General features: G+C 34.7%; 1 protein-coding gene across 1 annotated transcript in view; it reads left to right on the forward strand.

The window, feature by feature from the left end:
* The window catches only part of XPR1 (xenotropic and polytropic retrovirus receptor 1), a 196161-nt gene extending 178306 nt beyond the window's left edge, over window positions 1–17855 (forward strand). The window contains exons 12-15 of the mRNA XM_068541354.1: window positions 3252–3418; window positions 6604–6743; window positions 12805–13026; window positions 15668–17855. Coding sequence (XP_068397455.1) covers window positions 3252–3418; window positions 6604–6743; window positions 12805–13026; window positions 15668–15728 — 590 coding nt within the window. The 3' untranslated portion in view covers window positions 15729–17855. The remainder of the gene's footprint in view (window positions 1–3251; window positions 3419–6603; window positions 6744–12804; window positions 13027–15667) is intronic.
* Window positions 17856–18103: the final 248 nt, after the last annotated feature.

The raw sequence follows: 18103 nt of genomic DNA on the forward strand, positions 1-18103 counted from the left end.
CTCTCTCAGCACTTTTCCCAACATATTATTTTGCTTTATCCTTCCTATGATGGTTAATGTGTACAAAACTCTAGGAAGCTTATTTTATTTGTTTTAGATTCACTAGATACCAATTACCATACATTTGTCTGGTATTAATTACGCTTCTAACATGGCCGGTGTGTAATAGAAGCTTTGTGTAGAATACCAATGACTTGATTTTCTGTTACTCTGAACATTACTAAAGTGGGCTACCAGAGTTAGCCAACAGAGAATTAGATGTAATTGCTTGCCTAAAGTGATAATATCTTCCCGATACAACCTCTGAATACCAATGAAGGCGGATGATTTCAGGGAGAAGCACTCCTCATTTGGGAGATGGAAATGATCAAGTAGGGTAATAATTTTTAAAATACCAAAATGTAGCATATGTAGACCAGGTGCTTGTTAATCATTGTTTGAAGAAGTTCATAAGATAAAAATTACTTATTATAAAATATTCTGTTAAAATATTTTTTTTAAGTCAGTAAGTCCTTGTGTATGTTTCATAGCAATTTCATAGAAATAATATGGGCTTAGAGGAAGGCAGTTTAGCCCATTGTCCCATTTTAAGAATTATATTCTGAGGATAGAACTTGTATTTAAAATCTAGAAGAAATAACAAAATTAACACATTACTTTTAGTTTCATTATCAGTTCCTTTTAGGTCTTTATCTCTGTGTTGATCTTGTTTTGAAAATACGACAAGAGTGAATTTTATTACGTTGCTAAATTTGCTTTATTCTTTGCAAACCTTAGTAGATGAGTTACGGAATTTTTTTGAATGCAACCATGATGCTAATTATTGAACAGTACAACTCGGCTAGATTCTATATCTGTGTATAGAATGAAGTGAACAGGTATGTTAGAACACATCCAACTAAACCTAGATAATAAGTAAATATTTTGTTAGACCTTTTAAATGATAATTCATATGGCACAATCTTATAGTATAAATATTAACCCAATTTGCTCTTGATGAAGAAGTTTTTGTGAAAATAGTTTAAACCTGAAAATGTGTTTATATCCAAGCTTGACTGTTCATTAGAATCAATTGTGGACCATTTTTAAAACTTTTGTTTCTGTTCCCTACCACCGACTTTCCAGGAGAAGAAGGTGAACAGTGGTGTACTGGTATATATTTAAAAACTAGCTCTCGGGTGGGAGTGGGGATGGGAGCACTGATTTGCAGTGTTTGATGATTTCCATGGTATAAATACGGACTGCTACCATAGCCAATTTCAAGCTACTAAGATGATTAACATGGAATGCTGGAAAAAGATGTATAGTATTTCCATTATATAGATACAATAAATATATATACCTAAAAGAATAAATAATATCAAAGTTTAGTAAAGTAATTAGGAAGTGATGAATTTGAGTTTTCATTACCTTTGTTTTTAATATAGCTAATTATAAGTTTATGTAATTTAATTTTTAATAATGACTATGTTTAACAACCAGTTTGCAAAGTTTTTGAAAATTTGACAGTCGGTTCATAAAGCTGGTACAGACTGATGCTAACACAACACTGGAGCTCAGAGATACCTGTATTTTTTTAACCAGCTAAGTAATTCTGATGAAAGCAACCTGCCAACCCATTATTTTTCTGAAATACAGATCTAATCCTAAGGCCCAAGAAGGCATTCCACAGTCAGACCCAAAATGTCTTTTCCAGCTTCATTTCAAATCATACCCACTCCCTCACATCCTCTGTGTTTCACCCACACTAGACTTAGATTACTTGCAGCTTCTCAAAAATACCTTGCAGTTTCCCAGCCTCATGCCTTTTCATTATCTTCTTTTAGCCTTGAATAGCCTTGCCTCATCTGCCTGACTTTTGCAACACTATTTATCCTTCTAGAAATAACTCAAATGCTGCTTCCTCTTATTTCCGACTACTGGAAACAGTTCCATTCTCCTTGATGTTCTCATAGTCCTTTGTTTATTTTATTTTGAGCTCAAATTTATCATCAATAACAAATGGCTGTTTCAACTTACTAGATTATAAATGTCTAAAGGGTGCCTTTGAATAATACTGTACTTAACATTTTACTATCTAAAAATGATTAGTAAGCACTTGTTTTTTTGTTTGTTTGTTTGGCCGCACCGCATGGCTTGCGGGATCTTAGTTCCCCGACCAGAGGTTGAACCCAAGCCCCAGCAGTGAAAGCACCGAGTTCTAACCACTGGACCACCAGGAAATTCCCAGCACTTGTTTATTTTAATAGGAAGGATTATGGATAATGCATGATACATCCTTTACTTTCTAAGCCTTTGGGACGCTAACCACAATTTAAACTTTTTTTGAATTAGATGACACCTTTTTTTCCTGATGATTGAGGACCATATTAGTAGTAGTTATATACTTATATCCTACACCCAGAGAATACAAAGAACATCACGATGACTTCCAAACTTGTCAAAGAAAAGCTTCATAGAGAATATACAGAGCACTTGAGAGTGAAAAAGACTAGGTTGTGTAACTACCTTTGCAAATTATTTTTAGTATTCTGATTTAGTGCACTTTATAGTGTTCTCAGCATAAAGCCCAAAGTTACATTATAGTGTTCCCAGCATAAAGTCACATTAAGCCTTTGTATCATTAAATAACATCCAAGAGAAGCAAACATACCATTCTTTGCTTTGTGATTTGAGAGAAATTTGCTTTCATATATGTTCTTAAGGATACACTCCTCATCAATCTGTTGCTTTCTGGCATTTTACCTAGAATTTAAATTACCTGATTGCTTTCGCAATAAGTATTAAGATCTACATATATGAAGGAAATGTTGTTCTAAAGTAAAAACAATCCAAGAATTTCTTAAAGCAAATGCAGCACATTCCTTGTTAGTGGTGTTTCATAAATTTTTTTCATCTTTGACCCTAAGCTGCCACCTGATGGCAAAAACTAAAATGACAACTTTTGTAATATTCAGAACCTCCATTGCAGTTATTTGAAATTTTATGTTTTCAGCATAAAGCCTCTAAACTCTAAATGCACATTTCTACAGATTTCGTGTATTTGATGAATGTTTGATAATTATTTGAACTTCAGAAGAATCAGATTTATCATTTAACTTTTGTTAGACAATGATCCTACTAAGGAGATTTCTTTTAAAATCTTATTTCCTTTATGGAGCTGGAGAAAGAATCTGTTGTTAAATTAGTTTTATTTAATGAAGAATTTTACCTGCATCTAGTAATTTTCTCTTTCCCTTTTCTTTCTTCAGAACGAGGTCACTCAGACACCATAGTGTTCTTTTACCTGTGGATCGTCTTTTGTATCATCAGTTCCTGTTACACCCTCATCTGGGATCTGAAGATGGACTGGGGTCTTTTTGATAAGAATGCAGGAGAAAACACTTTCCTCCGGGAAGAGATCGTATACCCCCAAAAAGTATGTACAAAGAGTCCTTGGGTTTATTTAAAAAAGAAAAACAAAACAACAACTCAGGTGTACCTATTACAATATATACCCAATCCCAACCTAATATAATTAGAGAAAATACTTACCAAAAAATACTAATCCATTCAGTCAGCAAAAATGTATCAGATGTTTACTATATGCTAGATGCTATAGGAAATAAAAACAAAGTAAAATTCTGGTTCTCAAGGAGGCCTTAATCTATATCCTAAACAGATAAGTAAACAGATTGCAATACAATGTGATAAAGACTAGAATAGAGGAATAAATAACTTACTATCATTTATGATTTATTTTGACCATGTAATTCCCTCCGTCTCAAATGCCCTCTTTCCCCTTTGTTTACCTTGCAAACTCTTGTTCCTTCTTTTTAAGTCAGTTTTTTACTTTCTCTAAGAAGCCTTTCTTATCTCTCCAAGTATAATTAGCCATTCGTACTAATCCCATTTTACCCTATACAAACTTCCATTATGGCAATCGTCACACTGTATTTTGATTACCTGTTTAGGTATCTATATCCCTCACTCTCCAGCATAGTCCCTGGCATACAGGGACTTAATGTTTGTGGAATGAATGAATAAATACTTGACTGAATGAGCAGCGCTATGAAAGCACGAAGGAAAGGGGAGTGCCTGACTTTGCTTGGGTGCATCAAGAAGGCTTCTCCTTTCATTTATTTCAATCAGTTTTCCTAAAGTTCCAATTTAATCCAAAAACATATGGATAATTACGTGGGAATTATTTTAGCATCATATATATATATATATATATATATATATATAAGGATGAGAGAGGCTGAGTTAAAAAGTCAAAAGGCCAAGAGTATCTTTACTCAGATATTGAAAGAAATTAAACAATGAACTGGGAATCCTTATAAGTGAATTCTAATCCCAGCTGTCTCACTAACTAGCTGTATAACTTCAGGCAACCAGACTACAGTGTATTCTTTTCTATAAGGTAGGGTGTTATACTAGATTATCTCTTGATCCTTTCCCAGTCCTAAAATTCTGTGATGTGTGGAGGAGATTATAAATTGGGTCACTAATACTTTATACTATGTCAGAATATCACCAGTACCTCAAAATTGCACTTTGAAAATGCATGAACGTGTAATATTTAATTGGTGATTAGGGAAGGCTGTTTTCAAGTGTGAGGATTAAAAATAAATGATAGGAGAGTGAATACGAAGAATAGTATATTCGGGTAACTTTGTATAAACAAATGAAGGCAAAAAAGGAGATGTTTACTGACAGTGATTTTTTTTTTTAACATAAGCTGTAGCGATAATCCCAATGTGCGAATTTAGAATGTATGACCAAGATACTAGATATATCTTTATAAGTCTCATTTGAAAAGAAAATCAAAAAAAGTAATAGTAAGCACAAGTCAGACAGCAGACATGCATTCAAGTAAAGATGGCCTTTTGTGTTCACCAAATATATGTGCCTTATTGCTCTTTGAACTGTTCTTGCCTTACTGAGAGAGATAATACATTTATTTCTTTTTACAATGGTTGCTTTGATGAACTGTTTATATCTTTATATAAATATTCATTCCTCCGTTTAAATAGTTCTAACTTTTTGATTTCTATGTAATAAGACTAGTTAATAGAATCAGTTTTTTTGTTATTATATATTTTCATGACCCTAGAAAATAAAGTATATGCTTTTGTACATTATGCTTTGCAAATGTATAAGAAAAATGTTCTAGGGGATCACCATACCCCTTTCAATTTTAAAAAGGCAAATATTGGAATAAAATTTATTCTTCTTAAAAAGGGAAGAAGCTAGTTGCTGAGTCCAGTGGTACTTCATTTAAAAATTAACACAGCTATATGTACCTTAAAATCAGTTCCTCGGCATTAACAATGCATACTATTGAGCACCATACCCAGGTCCAGGAAGCATTTTTGTTATCTCCATATTAAAACTTAACTTTTCTGCGTCTCTAGACCTCAAGTTAAGTGCATTCCTCCCAAAAGACCTTCAATTTTTGGTAACATCAGCTCCCACATCAGTGAAATGTGGATCCACTTGACTGGCTCTTAAAGACACATGAAATTGCAACTCTTCACTGAGAGGCCTAATAATGAGTTCACTGCATGTGGATTTATCCAAACATTACATTATCGCTCCATTGGATTGATGGGGGAGGGAACAGGGAGATATGTTAATGTGTTAAAAATCTTCATAAAATTCATCATAGTAAGCAGTGGATAATGTCTAAAATTGATTAATCAAGATATAGCAATATACACACATTATTTAGAAATGTGGAAGATAAATAATAGAAGAAATAGCTACAAATTTTGAAAATGTTTGTCTCTAGAGAATGGGACAAGAAGGGGACTGCTATTTCTTTTGTTTAATAGGCTTCTGACATGACTAGTATTCCTTTGTTAAATTTTTTTAAATAAAATAAGTGCTATGGCTTAATACATATCAGTTCTAGTTCCCATAAGATGTCATAACCTTTAAATACATATTTTTAAAGAGCTAGATATCCAGAGATTAATAGTGAGAAAATCCGTGAATTACAGTTCTGGTCTATTGGCAGTTTGTTTACTTAAGACTTTTGTGTAGGTAAGCGTGGACCCTCAAATACTGGGTGCTAGTACCTGGAAAGATTAGCTGAGTGCTGTCTTCCTCATGTGAAAATGGAACATTGCTTAAATTTAACTATGTATGTGAAATCCAAGCTTAATTTTATTTACTGACACCAAAAAGCAAGGCAAAATTTTTTCAGATGGAGGGTAAAGCAATTTGAGAATAAAAGTGCAAATAGCAGGGTTAATAAATCTGCTAATATTTTCTAATATTAACTATTGAGTCATTAGTGTGTCGCATACATATTAGAGTATAATTTCAATCAGATCAAGGATTTCATCTGGTTTGTATTTCTGGGGTCTAGAAGAGAGCCTGGTATACATTATGGGAATGAAGTTTATTTGTTAAATGATTACTGAAATTCAGTAAAACTTCATTTTAAATATTGTACCATTTAAGAAAAAAAAACTGAATTGGTGAAATCTTTCTAAAATATAAAACTCTTTAACCTGTGCTTGTCAGTAGGATATGTGACTCTTGTTACTGTGCTACGTGTGCTTATTTGTAAGAAACATGATGGTAAGTGTACTCAATTTGCTTATTATTCCTCAGGCCTATTATTACTGTGCCATCATAGAGGATGTGATCCTGCGCTTTGCTTGGACTATCCAAATCTCAATTACCTCCATGACTTTGTTGCCTCATTCTGGGGACATCATTGCTACTGTCTTTGCTCCCCTTGAGGTTTTCCGGTAAGCAAACTACTGAAAAGTTTATCGAAGATTCTTTTTACCTAAAAAGTTGCTCAATACTTATAAATCAGAATTTATTAAAACTTACACTTGAAAAGCTTAAATTTTCCAACTTTTCTCAGACTTCTCATCAGCCTCAGAGTTGGAAAATCCTGGTTGAAGGACTAAGAGATTAATTCTTACAAAGTTAAAGTAACTGCTGATGATGACTTAGAAGCTTTTTTCGAATTGGGCTCCATTTGAACATCCAAATGGCAAATGAACATACGAAAAGGTTCTTAACATGCTTAGTCACCAGGGAAATACAAATTAAACCTACATTTGTGATATAGCTATTCACCTATGAGGGCTAAAATGAAAAATACAGACACACCAAGTATTGATGAGCATGTAGAACAATGGGAACAATTGGAATTCTCATACACTGCAGGTAACAATTGGAATTCTCATACACAACAGCCACTTTGGAAAACTCTTTGTCAGTATCTACCAAAGCTGTGCATGAACACCTGGGTATATAGTAAACAGGAGTGCTAACCTAAGGCCACCAAGGCCCACATACAAGAATGTTCACAATAATACTACTTATAACAGACCAAAATGGAGACTACCCAAGTGCCCAGCAATATAGAGTGGATAGATAAATTGTGGTATTTGCACACGTGCAAATCTATCCAGTAATGAGAGCAAAAGACTAAATAACAACATGAATGAATCTCACAAAGCAAAATATTAAGCAAAAGAAGTTAGACACAAGAGTATGTCCCTATATGATTCCAAATTTATAAAGTTCAAAAGCAGGCTAAACTTATCTATGGTATTAGAAGTCAAAATAGTATTTGCCCTTGTGGGACAGTGACTGGAAGTGGCACCAGGAGAACCTCCTTGGGTGGGGGGGTGGAGTAATGTTCTGTTTTTTGATCTGTGTGCTGGTTACATGATGGGTTCACTTTGTTAAAATTCATCATGCTGTGCCCATCAGATTTGTTCACTTCTCTGAATGTGTGTTATACTTAATAAAAGGTTTTTAAATCAAAAAAAAAAAAAAAGGAAAGAAAGAATTGGGCTCCATTGGAAGGGTCATGAGTGGAAATAAGGAGGTGAAAAGTCAGAACAGGAATTAGAATTAAAATCTTTTGAGAATCATTTTTTGCAATTTAGCAGTCTGGGTTATTCAGCCCAACCTTCTCAGTGGAAACAATAAAAATACCAGATAAAATGTTTTTTTAATCTTCCTAAAAACATTAGTGATCTGACAAGATAGCCCAAACGCTAAGTGAAGGCAGATATCCCAGGATAGGCAGAACACTAAAGCCAATTTTGCACTAAAGAAATTTGCCAGACCTAGAGACTTTGAGATTCATTTGTGATAGCCAATTCAAATTTGTGTGCACCTAATAACATAGCTTAAAAATATGTAAAGCAAAAGTTGACACTGCTAAAAAGTAAAAGTAGATAAATTTACAATTTTAGAGAAAGATTTTAACATACTTTTCTCAGTAATAAACAAGTAGTCAATTAACCAACTTGACCTAATTGACATATTTAGAGGACTGCATACAACAAGTACTAAATACAAATGCTACACATGGAACATTTACCAAAATTAACCATATTCTGGGCTGTAAAGGAAGTCTTAACAAACTTCAGAGGAGTAAAATCACAAAAAGATATCTGAAAATTCACAAATGTTTAGAAATTAAGCAGCACATGTATAAATAACCCATGATTGAAGTTGAAATTGCAATGAAAATTTTACAATATTTTGAATAGAATGAAATTGAAAATGTAACAAAAGAAAAGGTGAAATATAGCTAAAGCCATGCTTAGAGGGAAGTGTATAGCCTTAAATGTACATATTAGAAAAGTATACAGCTCAAGATATTAGAAAAAAGATTTAAATAGCAAATCAAACCTCAAAAAAAGTAGAAGGAAGAAAATATAAAGAACAGAAATTAATGGAATAGAAAACAGACATAGAGAAAATTAACAAAGCTAGTTAGTTCTTTTAAAAGACTAATAAAATTGTTAAAATGTCTAAATAGTACTGATCGAGGTAAAAAGGAAAGAAGGCACAAATTACAAATATCAAAAATCCTAAAGATGTTTTTTAAAAGAGCATGACAATATTATGAGCAACTTTGTGCCAATAAATTTAGAAATTTAAGTGAAGTGAACAAATTCCTCAAAAAAGCACAATTTACCAAAACCAATAAAGAGGAAATAAAAAATCTGATAGGTTTATATGTAGTAAAGAAATTAAATCCATATTAAAATTCTTCCTACAAAGAAAACTGCAGGGAATTCTTCCACATATATGAGGAGGAAATATTATCAGTTTTACACAAAACTCTTTTAGGGAAATGAGACAATGAAAGGAACACCTCCCAGTTCATTTTGTGCAGCCAGTATGACTTTGATGTCTGAACCTACAAGGATATTTCTCATGTCCAGGGATGCAAAAATCCTAAACAAAATATTGAGTAATGAATCCAACAATATATAAAAAGGATAATACATCACAACCAAGTTAGGTTCATTCCCAGAATGTAAGATGTAATATTCAAAAATCATTTAACATTTAAAAATCAATCTGTGTAACTCACCACATTAATGAATAAAGGGGAAAACAACCCTCAACAAATATAGAAAATGCCACTGAGAAAAGTCAATACCTGTGTATGAAAAAAATAAACACTACAAAAAAAATAAACAAGATCATATTTAATGGTAAAACACTGTAAGTCCTCCCTTGAGATCAGGAATGAGATAAGTATGCGTGCTGTCACCACTTCTGTTTAACATCATACTGCAGGTATAGCTAGTGCAATAAGGAGAGAAAAAGCATAAGGATTAGAAAGGAAGAAATAAAACTATGATCATTCATTGGTGACATGACTGTATATGCAGAAAATTCAAAAGAATTTACAAATAAGCTATTAGAATTAATGTAGCTTTGTCCCTGAGTATAAGGTTGACATAAATTAATGTTCTAAAAAACTCACGAACAACTAGAAAATGAAATTTTAAAAAAACATACCGTTTTGAATAGCCCTGCAATGTATCAGATACCTAAAGGAATAAATTTAATGAAAGATGTATGTATGTGAAAATTGACAAGCCAGTTCTAGAATTTATATGGTAACAGTAAGGATCAAGAATATCCAAGACTATCCTGAAAAAAACGAAGTAAAGGACTTATACTCTCAAATATCAAAACCTATTATATAACGACCATAATTAAGACAGTGTCTGACAAGACAAAGAAGAGACAAATAGGCCACTGCAATAGAATAGGGAGTCCAGAAACAGATCCACACATTCATTGACACTACCTGATTTATGACAAAGGTGGCTATATAACAGTGGAGAAAAAAAGGTTCTTTAGTAAATGATATTGAGTCAACTGGATATCCATATGGGCGAAAAAATAAATCTCAACTTCCACTGCATAATGTATGCAAAATCAATTCCAGGTGGATTGCAGAGCTAAAAATGAAAGGTAAATCAATAAACTCTCTAGAAGATAACATAGGGGGGCCATAAAGGCAGCTTTAAGTATACGGTAATTTTTTATTTCTTGTTTCTGAGTGATAATTACACATTGTGATCACTTTATAATAATTAACCAACCTGCACACTTAAAATTTGCACACTTTTATATATTTATGTTGTGCTTTAGTTAAAATGCTTATTTAAAAAAAAAAAAAAAAGGCAGCCCAAAAGAAAGGATTATCTTTAAAGAAATGGCTGTTAGATTGACAGCTGACTTCTCAACAGTAACAATGAAAGTCAGAAGTCATTAAAATGGTATCTTAAGTGTGCTGAACAAAAATAACTGCCTACCTAGAACTCTTTACCCAGTAAAAATATCTTTCACAAATGAAGATGAAATAAAGATATTTTTAGACAGGTGTATAGCTTTCCTCCGAGTCAGGATGGGCACATATATCAGGATGGCCTGATAAAATAAGATTGAATCTGGAAACAGTATACTTGTTGCTGTCAGTGCTCTCTCCAAACCATTTGTCAACCCTCCTTCCCCTCTTCACTTTCTCAGATGTCTAGGTTTGGGACCTGAAATTCTCCATCACCAATAACGCCTCCCCCCAAATACTTCTTTCTCTTTCATGTATGCTGCTTTATACATTAAAAAAAAATTTTTTTTCTAGTAAAAAGAGGGAGCTCAATTACTTTTTTATTCTTGATTTTTTTCTCTTTAAACAATTATCTGCTTAATAATAGAATCAGATGTTCTTTCACCCATTTAAAGCAAAAGCAAAAAATCTCCTTTGAATCTTCCTTCCTCCAACTACTGCCCATTTTTCTGCTCTCCTTTACAGCAAAACTCTTCAAGAGATGTCTGTACTTGCTGTCTCTGCTCTCTGACTCCTCCCTCATTCTCCCTTTAATTCAACTCAAGTCTTCTTTTCCCAATACTCAAACTAAATTGCTTTTGTTAATAATCAATAATAATAATAGCAAACACTTATGTATTGCCTTCTATGTACCTGGCACTGTTCTAAGCCCTTTACATGTATTAACTTAGTGAATCCTCACAACAGTCTTGTGAGGTAGGTACTGTTACTGTCTCGTTTTACTAATGAAGCATAGGTTAAGTAAATCATCCAAGGTTATTACACCTAGTAAGTGGCAGCATCCATGATTTGAATCTAGACAGTCTCCCAGAATCTGTACTCTTAGATCATACTGCCTCTTTATCCTCTTTATCTAAATCCAGTGGTTAGTTCTCTGTACTTATCTTACTTTACCTCTCAGCAAAGCACTTTCTTCACTTGATTTCTCAGAAACTACACTCTTCTGTCTCACTATCTATTCCGTCTCAGTTCCTTTACTGGTTCTTCTTCCTCTTCCCAAATTGTAAATATTGGAGTGCTCCAGGGCTTAATCCTCTTTAATCTTCTCTCCTCCACTTATATTATTCCTAAGCCCATGACTTGAAATACTGTTCTTATGCTGTCTATAGTCCTAGACTCTCTTGAACTGCGAACTCATGTCCATGTAGCTACTGAATTTTCCTCTTGGATATCTAATGGCTCTGGCCTAATAGGAACAACCCAGATCTCTAGTAAATGGTGTCACCATTCAATGAGAACAAAAACCTGAGACCACTCACATCCCATGTCAGTAAGTCCTGTCGGCTTCATCTTCATAAATAAATCCCTAGTCTGTCTGCTTCTCATCACCTCCGTTATCCCCAGCTGTATCTAAGTCTCCATCATCTCTTTCCTGGACTACTGCAGCAGCTTCTAATTGGTCTTCCTTTGATCTGTTCACAATTGAGCAGATAGAATGATCTTTTTAAAACAAATCACATCATTCTCCAGCTCAGAACTCTCCTTGTTTTCTATCACACTTAAAAATCTAAACTCTTTACTATGGCTTATAAGGCCCTCTGTGGATCAGGCCCCTTTCTTTTCTACCTCTCCATCTTCATCTGCCATTTTAGCCTTCCTGTTCCTCTCCAGCCCCACTGACCTTGCTGTTGTTTTAACACACCGAAGTCCTGTCCAGCTTGGGAGCTTTTGTACTTGCTGTTTCCTCTGCCTGGGATACTTTTCTGTAGGATTTTACCTGACTTGCTCTCTTGCTAGATGCCATCTCTTCAAAGAAACACGTTCTATACCCTTGCCCTGCTTTATTTTCTTCAGAGCACTTACCGTTAGCTAATTGTTTACTTGTTTAGTATCTGTCTCTGTCATTAGAAATTACACTTATACAGGCAGAGGCTTTGTCTCATTCAGTGCCTTCTCCTGTCATATTGTAGGCATTCAATAAATATTTGTTCAATAAAGGGAAAGAATGAGCACTCTGAAACTGCACATTCCATGAGTCCCTTTCCTTTGCCTACTCCTTTCTTGTCCCCTTCCCCCCCCACCACCACACCATCTTTTTTCTATTTTATTTTAGTATTCTAGTCCTTAATTCCTTTTTTTGTTTCCATAAGTGGAAACTTGTTATACTGGGAGGTCTACAGGTGATAGTAGTAGTATGTTCAAATTTTATAAGTAATTTGCCTATTCTACCCCATTTTGCTAAGGCGATTTGTGTGGAACTTCTTCCGCCTGGAGAATGAACATCTGAATAACTGTGGTGAATTCCGTGCTGTGAGGGACATCTCTGTGGCCCCTCTGAATGCAGATGATCAGACGCTTCTAGAGCAGATGATGGACCAGGAAGACGGGGTACGAAACCGCCAGAAGAATCGGCCATGGAAGTACAGCCAGAGCATATCCCTGCGCCGGCCTCGCCTCGCTTCTCAGTATGTATAGCTTCCACTTCTGTGAGATGAATTCCCTTCAGGTTTTAGTACTGGACAACGTTTAAGTTAAGAAGCTATCAGGTTGAACCAGGTGAAATTGCTGGCGTTCAACCATCTCTCACCACAAAAACCAGCAATAACAGCAGTTCCATATGATCCAACCTTTATATAGAATGTCTTAATGAACACATAGTGTAAAATGTCATTAATATGTTAATTAATACATTAATTAATGCTTACTAATTTGGCATTAAAAGTACACTGGGGAAAATTTGTTGGAAAATAATTTACTTAACTCTTCAGTGTATCTTGTATAAAAATCATTTCCAAGTTATAAACTTTAGGAATCCTGGTTCTGCCACTTGCCATCTATGTCATCTTGGCCAAATCACTTAATTTCTCTGTATTATCCCTCATTTCTCAATTGGGATTAATATGGTCCTGCTCATAGGGTGGCTGGTTAGATTAAATTTGTTATGACATGGGATTTAGACCAGTTTCCTCACAGAAAGAGCTCGATAAGTGTAAGCTATTATTATTTTTACTTTTTTACTAAATACCTACAACAGTATTTTTATCAGTCATTTACTTTGTATATTCCTAAAAGTAACAATAAATGTAGGGTATATTGTGGCTGCATTTGAAATTTAGAGACAGTGGATAGCACAGTGGATTGGAGTGAAGGAGGAGACAGGTTGAGCATGAGCAGTTTTCTAAAGGATAAGGGAGTGTTTGAATAGGCTAGAGGCACAGTAACGACATAAAGGTGGAAATGAGGGGCAGAAAGAAAAGCCATGTGACTAAAACTAGTAACAAATAGTAAGAAAATTTAGCTGAATAAATGAAGTATGATTGTAAAATGCTGAAAATACAAGCTTGATCTTGTAAGCAGGAAGGAGTCACAGAATTTTTTCATAGAATGACATTATGAAAGTAATATTTTCCTAAGTTTTAATGGCACTGTGCAACATATATTGGGAAAGGGAAAACTCAAGGCCAGCTCAACTAAAAGACCATTGGTATTCTTAAGTATGGAACATTAAAGACTTGAATTAGGATGCTTACAATAGGACTAAAAAGAAAATAAGGAAACATTTTAAAGGAAGTAAAAAAAAAAAAATAGGAGGTGGTAATAACCCACAGGGGCGCAGAGTAGAAATTGCCTGAGCTTTAGATAGAATTTAGAAGTTCTCTGAAGAGGAGAAGGTAGAGAAAAGAAAAGCAGAGCAAGGAACTGAGTCTTAGGGAACAAACACAGGCAAGGGAAAAAAAGAACCAACAAAAGGGGCAGGAAAGGAATGGTCAGGGAGGTCAGCAGGAAGAACATCAAAACAAAGCATGATATTATTATATATAACAGGAAGCAGAGTTTGAAGAAGCAAGAGGAGGGGATGTGGCAGCTGGTGGAGTCAGCAAGATAAGGGCCATAAAGGGCTAGAAGGCGGTGCTGTGGGTGGTCGTCTCGTTGAGCTCCTAAATTGGAAAGTCTAATCCTTGTTAGTTACCAGCAGAGGGCAACCTAAACATACACTCTTTTTGCTTCAGAAACAAGGAAGCTCTTTGGCAATAGATCTTTATGTTCAATTTCAGGTGTTCAGTGGAAGAACGCTGGGATACTAGATTGCCACCAGAGGGAGACATTTAGAACAATGGAGCAGGTTATATGTAACGGAGAGAGCAGGGAATCTAAAATAAGAAGATCTGAGATTGAGTACTGACTTTGTGACTCATGCAACCTTTAGCACATCCTTAACCTTTTGAATGTCTGTTTCCACCTCTGTCGAGTAATAATAATAATATCCACTTCACCTCATGGGGCTTGTGAGTTGCAGAACATTTTGACATTATCTAATCCCATTTTTCATCCCATGCAGGAATGTCTTTTACAACATCCTGAATAGTTGGTCATCTTATGCTGATTGACAGTCATCAGTGATAGTGAAGTTTATAACTATACGAGGCACCTGCTTTTATTGTTGGATAGTTATTGTGGTAGATAGCTTATGTTGAAATATGCTTCACTATAATTTCAACCAGTTGATCGTGATTGGGCTTTCTAACATAACTTAGTTTTCTGCCTCTTCTATGTATACTTTGTTAACTGTTTGAAGACAACTGTCACGTCTCTCCTTAGGTCGTATCACCTGCTGGCCAACTCTCCTGGTTTTTCATGTGTACCTCAAGTGATTCTTCTATCATCCTCATCGTAATTCCTTATATTTGTTTAATGCTTTACTGATGTTTTTTATATCCATTTTCTCACTTGATATTCATACTATCTCCATGAGGTGAAAGCGGTATTTTGTAAAATAGGTATTATTATTCCTGCTTTACTGAGATGAAAATTGTCACTCAAAGAGGTTAAAGAGATACATCATAAAATCAAAGTCCCTCCATTGCACATGACCTGGCATTGTTTTTGTTTCCTTCCTCTGGTTGCAATCTAGTTTCTTAGTGTTTTTCCAGTAATACCTGCAATTGAATACGAAACTACAGGAACAGTCCATCTGGTATCCAACAGTGTATGGTGCCTGTGCCTGGTATTTTTAATGGTAGTAAGATTGGAAATGTACCTAATACTTTGGATGTGTTTGTATTTTAGTAACAGACTAAGTATTTTTTTTCCTCTTATTACCACTAGATCCAAGGCTCGTGACACTAAGGTATTGATAGAAGACACAGATGATGAAGCTAACACTTGAATCCTCTGAAGTCTAGATTAACATCCTTGGTTTTCCTACTCTACAGTTCTTTCCTTGACCAACGCAACCTCTAGTACCTTTCCAGCCGAAAACAGGAGAAGACGTATAACACATTTTCCGAGCTCTTCCAGATCGGATCCTATGGACTCCAAACAAGCTCACTGTGTTTCTTTTCTTTTCTTCTGGTTTAATTTTCATTTTCTACTTTTAAAACAAATATTTACTTCATTTTGCCAATCGGAGGACATTTTAAGGAACAAAAACATAGTATCTTATGGATTGTTTACAATCACAAGGACACAGATACCTGTCAGGATGAAGAACAAGCATTGCAAGGACCCTCTGATGGGACGGTACCGAGATATCTCGGCTTCCGCTTGGCCCGGTTTTGACTGGTTGAAACCGGACATTGGTTTTTAAATTTTTTGTCTGTTTATGTGGAGAATTTTTTCCTTTCCTTCATACCCAGCGCAAAAGCACTGGCCGCACTTGCAGGGAAAGTGCAACTTCGAGCAGTACCTTCATTCACGAAGCTACTTTTTAATTTGATGTAACTTTTCTTATTTTGGGAGGGTTGCTGGGTGGGTGGGAAATATGATGTATTTGTTACATATGGTTTTCTCATTATTTATGAAACTTAACCATAAAAGAATGATACAACTCCTGTACAATGAAGGTGATAACAGTGAAAGAAGACAGGGGAAACTAATGTTGGACAGCATTTATGAGGGTTTAGTCCACAATACCTCTTTCATGAGACAACTTGCACCAGTTTGACTTTTTCTTTCCTTTCTTTTTAATTTTAAGCCAAAGTTTTATTACTCATTTTTTAAGTTGTTGCTGCTTTAGAATCCTGAGCATGTCTCTCATAACAAAGCATCCACACACTTCCACACAACCAGTTGAAATTTCTTTAAGAGCTCTGATACTTTTTTCTTTAAAAGAACAGATGTGGAATACATTTGCCCATATTCCAACCATAACAACTGAAGTTATGCCTTATTAAGCTTCAGCATGTAGGGTAATTGAAGCACAGCCTTTACTAACTCAGAATTAGAAGACAGAGCTATTTCAGAGACTCTCTACACCCTCATTGGATAGTTTTTCTTCTGGGCCCTCTTACTTTAGCCAGAATTTGATCAAATTGAAAGTCTGTCTTGGGGAAACCATGCTTTTGAGAGCATAGAACAAATTATCCTTCCTCTTTTACATTACAGTGATAAAACAGACCTTGGCAGCCATTTCTCCCAGCAGTTTTAAAGGATGAACATTGGATTTCATGCCCCTCCTATGATAGAAAAACTGCTTTTAAAATTTGGGGGGCTTAAACTTGGTTATACACAAAAAGTATTTCTTAGAAATTTCAGACTATCATGCTCTGTACATAATGCTCATTTTCACTTGTCTAATTTCTTTCCTCTTTCCTAAGTCATCCAGATAAGCCCAAAAGCCATAAGGGATTTTACTTTCTTGAATGTGGTTGGCATTAAATTTAGTATTATCACTTACTTAGTATTAAAAACATATGGTTACTACCCCTTAGTATACCCTTTTGTCATCAGCTCCTCTCCCATGTATCACAAGTCTTTACTCATCCCTGTCGTAATTCCAGTAGATTAATTAAAGTTCCTGTTACTACCAAAATTCTGCCAATTAACTGACAAATAGTTTCTTTTTAAAGGAGGTTTTTTTTTCATCTTTATTCTGACAAGTTCCCAAAATCTGTTCCCTTCCTGAACCGAGATTTTTTTTTTTTTTTTTTTCTGAAAAATCATAAAACTTTGTGGCCTTTATTGCTTTTTTTGTTTTGCCAAGCATGTTCCTTGGCCCAAAACTGAAGAAGAGAAGTTTAATTTTGGGGTTTTTTTTTTTTTTTTAGTTTAAATAAATTGAATCATTTATAATAATCAGTGGTAACAATTTAGTGACCCTTAATAGTTTAAAGGTTGCATTATTTATACTTGGGATTTTTTTCTAACTATTCTGGTTTTGTACTTTAAAACTATGGGGGAAATATCACTGGTCTGTCAAAAAGTAGCAGTAATTATTCCTGAATTACATAGATAAGTCCAGTGGACCAGTCATTTCCTGTACAAATAAAATTGGTGGTACTAATGTGTATCCAGAGCAATTTGAGTTGTCAACTTCATTCTTATTAGTAAACCTATATAGTGACACACATAAAATGTTACAGTTGACTTCTGGTATTTGAATTCTCTAGTGTTTTTACTTCAGTGTATCCTATGACCAATTTGGTCTTTCTTCAACTAGTATGACTCTAGGCCCTAATCAGTTATTTTTTCATAGGTAATACAATGTTAGAATGTATTCCTTTTCTGATGTTCATCCTATCAGCATAGTCTATTCAAGAATGA

This window comes from Eschrichtius robustus, chromosome 3 (assembly GCF_028021215.1).
Source record: "Eschrichtius robustus isolate mEscRob2 chromosome 3, mEscRob2.pri, whole genome shotgun sequence".
Taxonomy (NCBI): Eukaryota; Metazoa; Chordata; class Mammalia; order Artiodactyla; family Eschrichtiidae; genus Eschrichtius; species Eschrichtius robustus.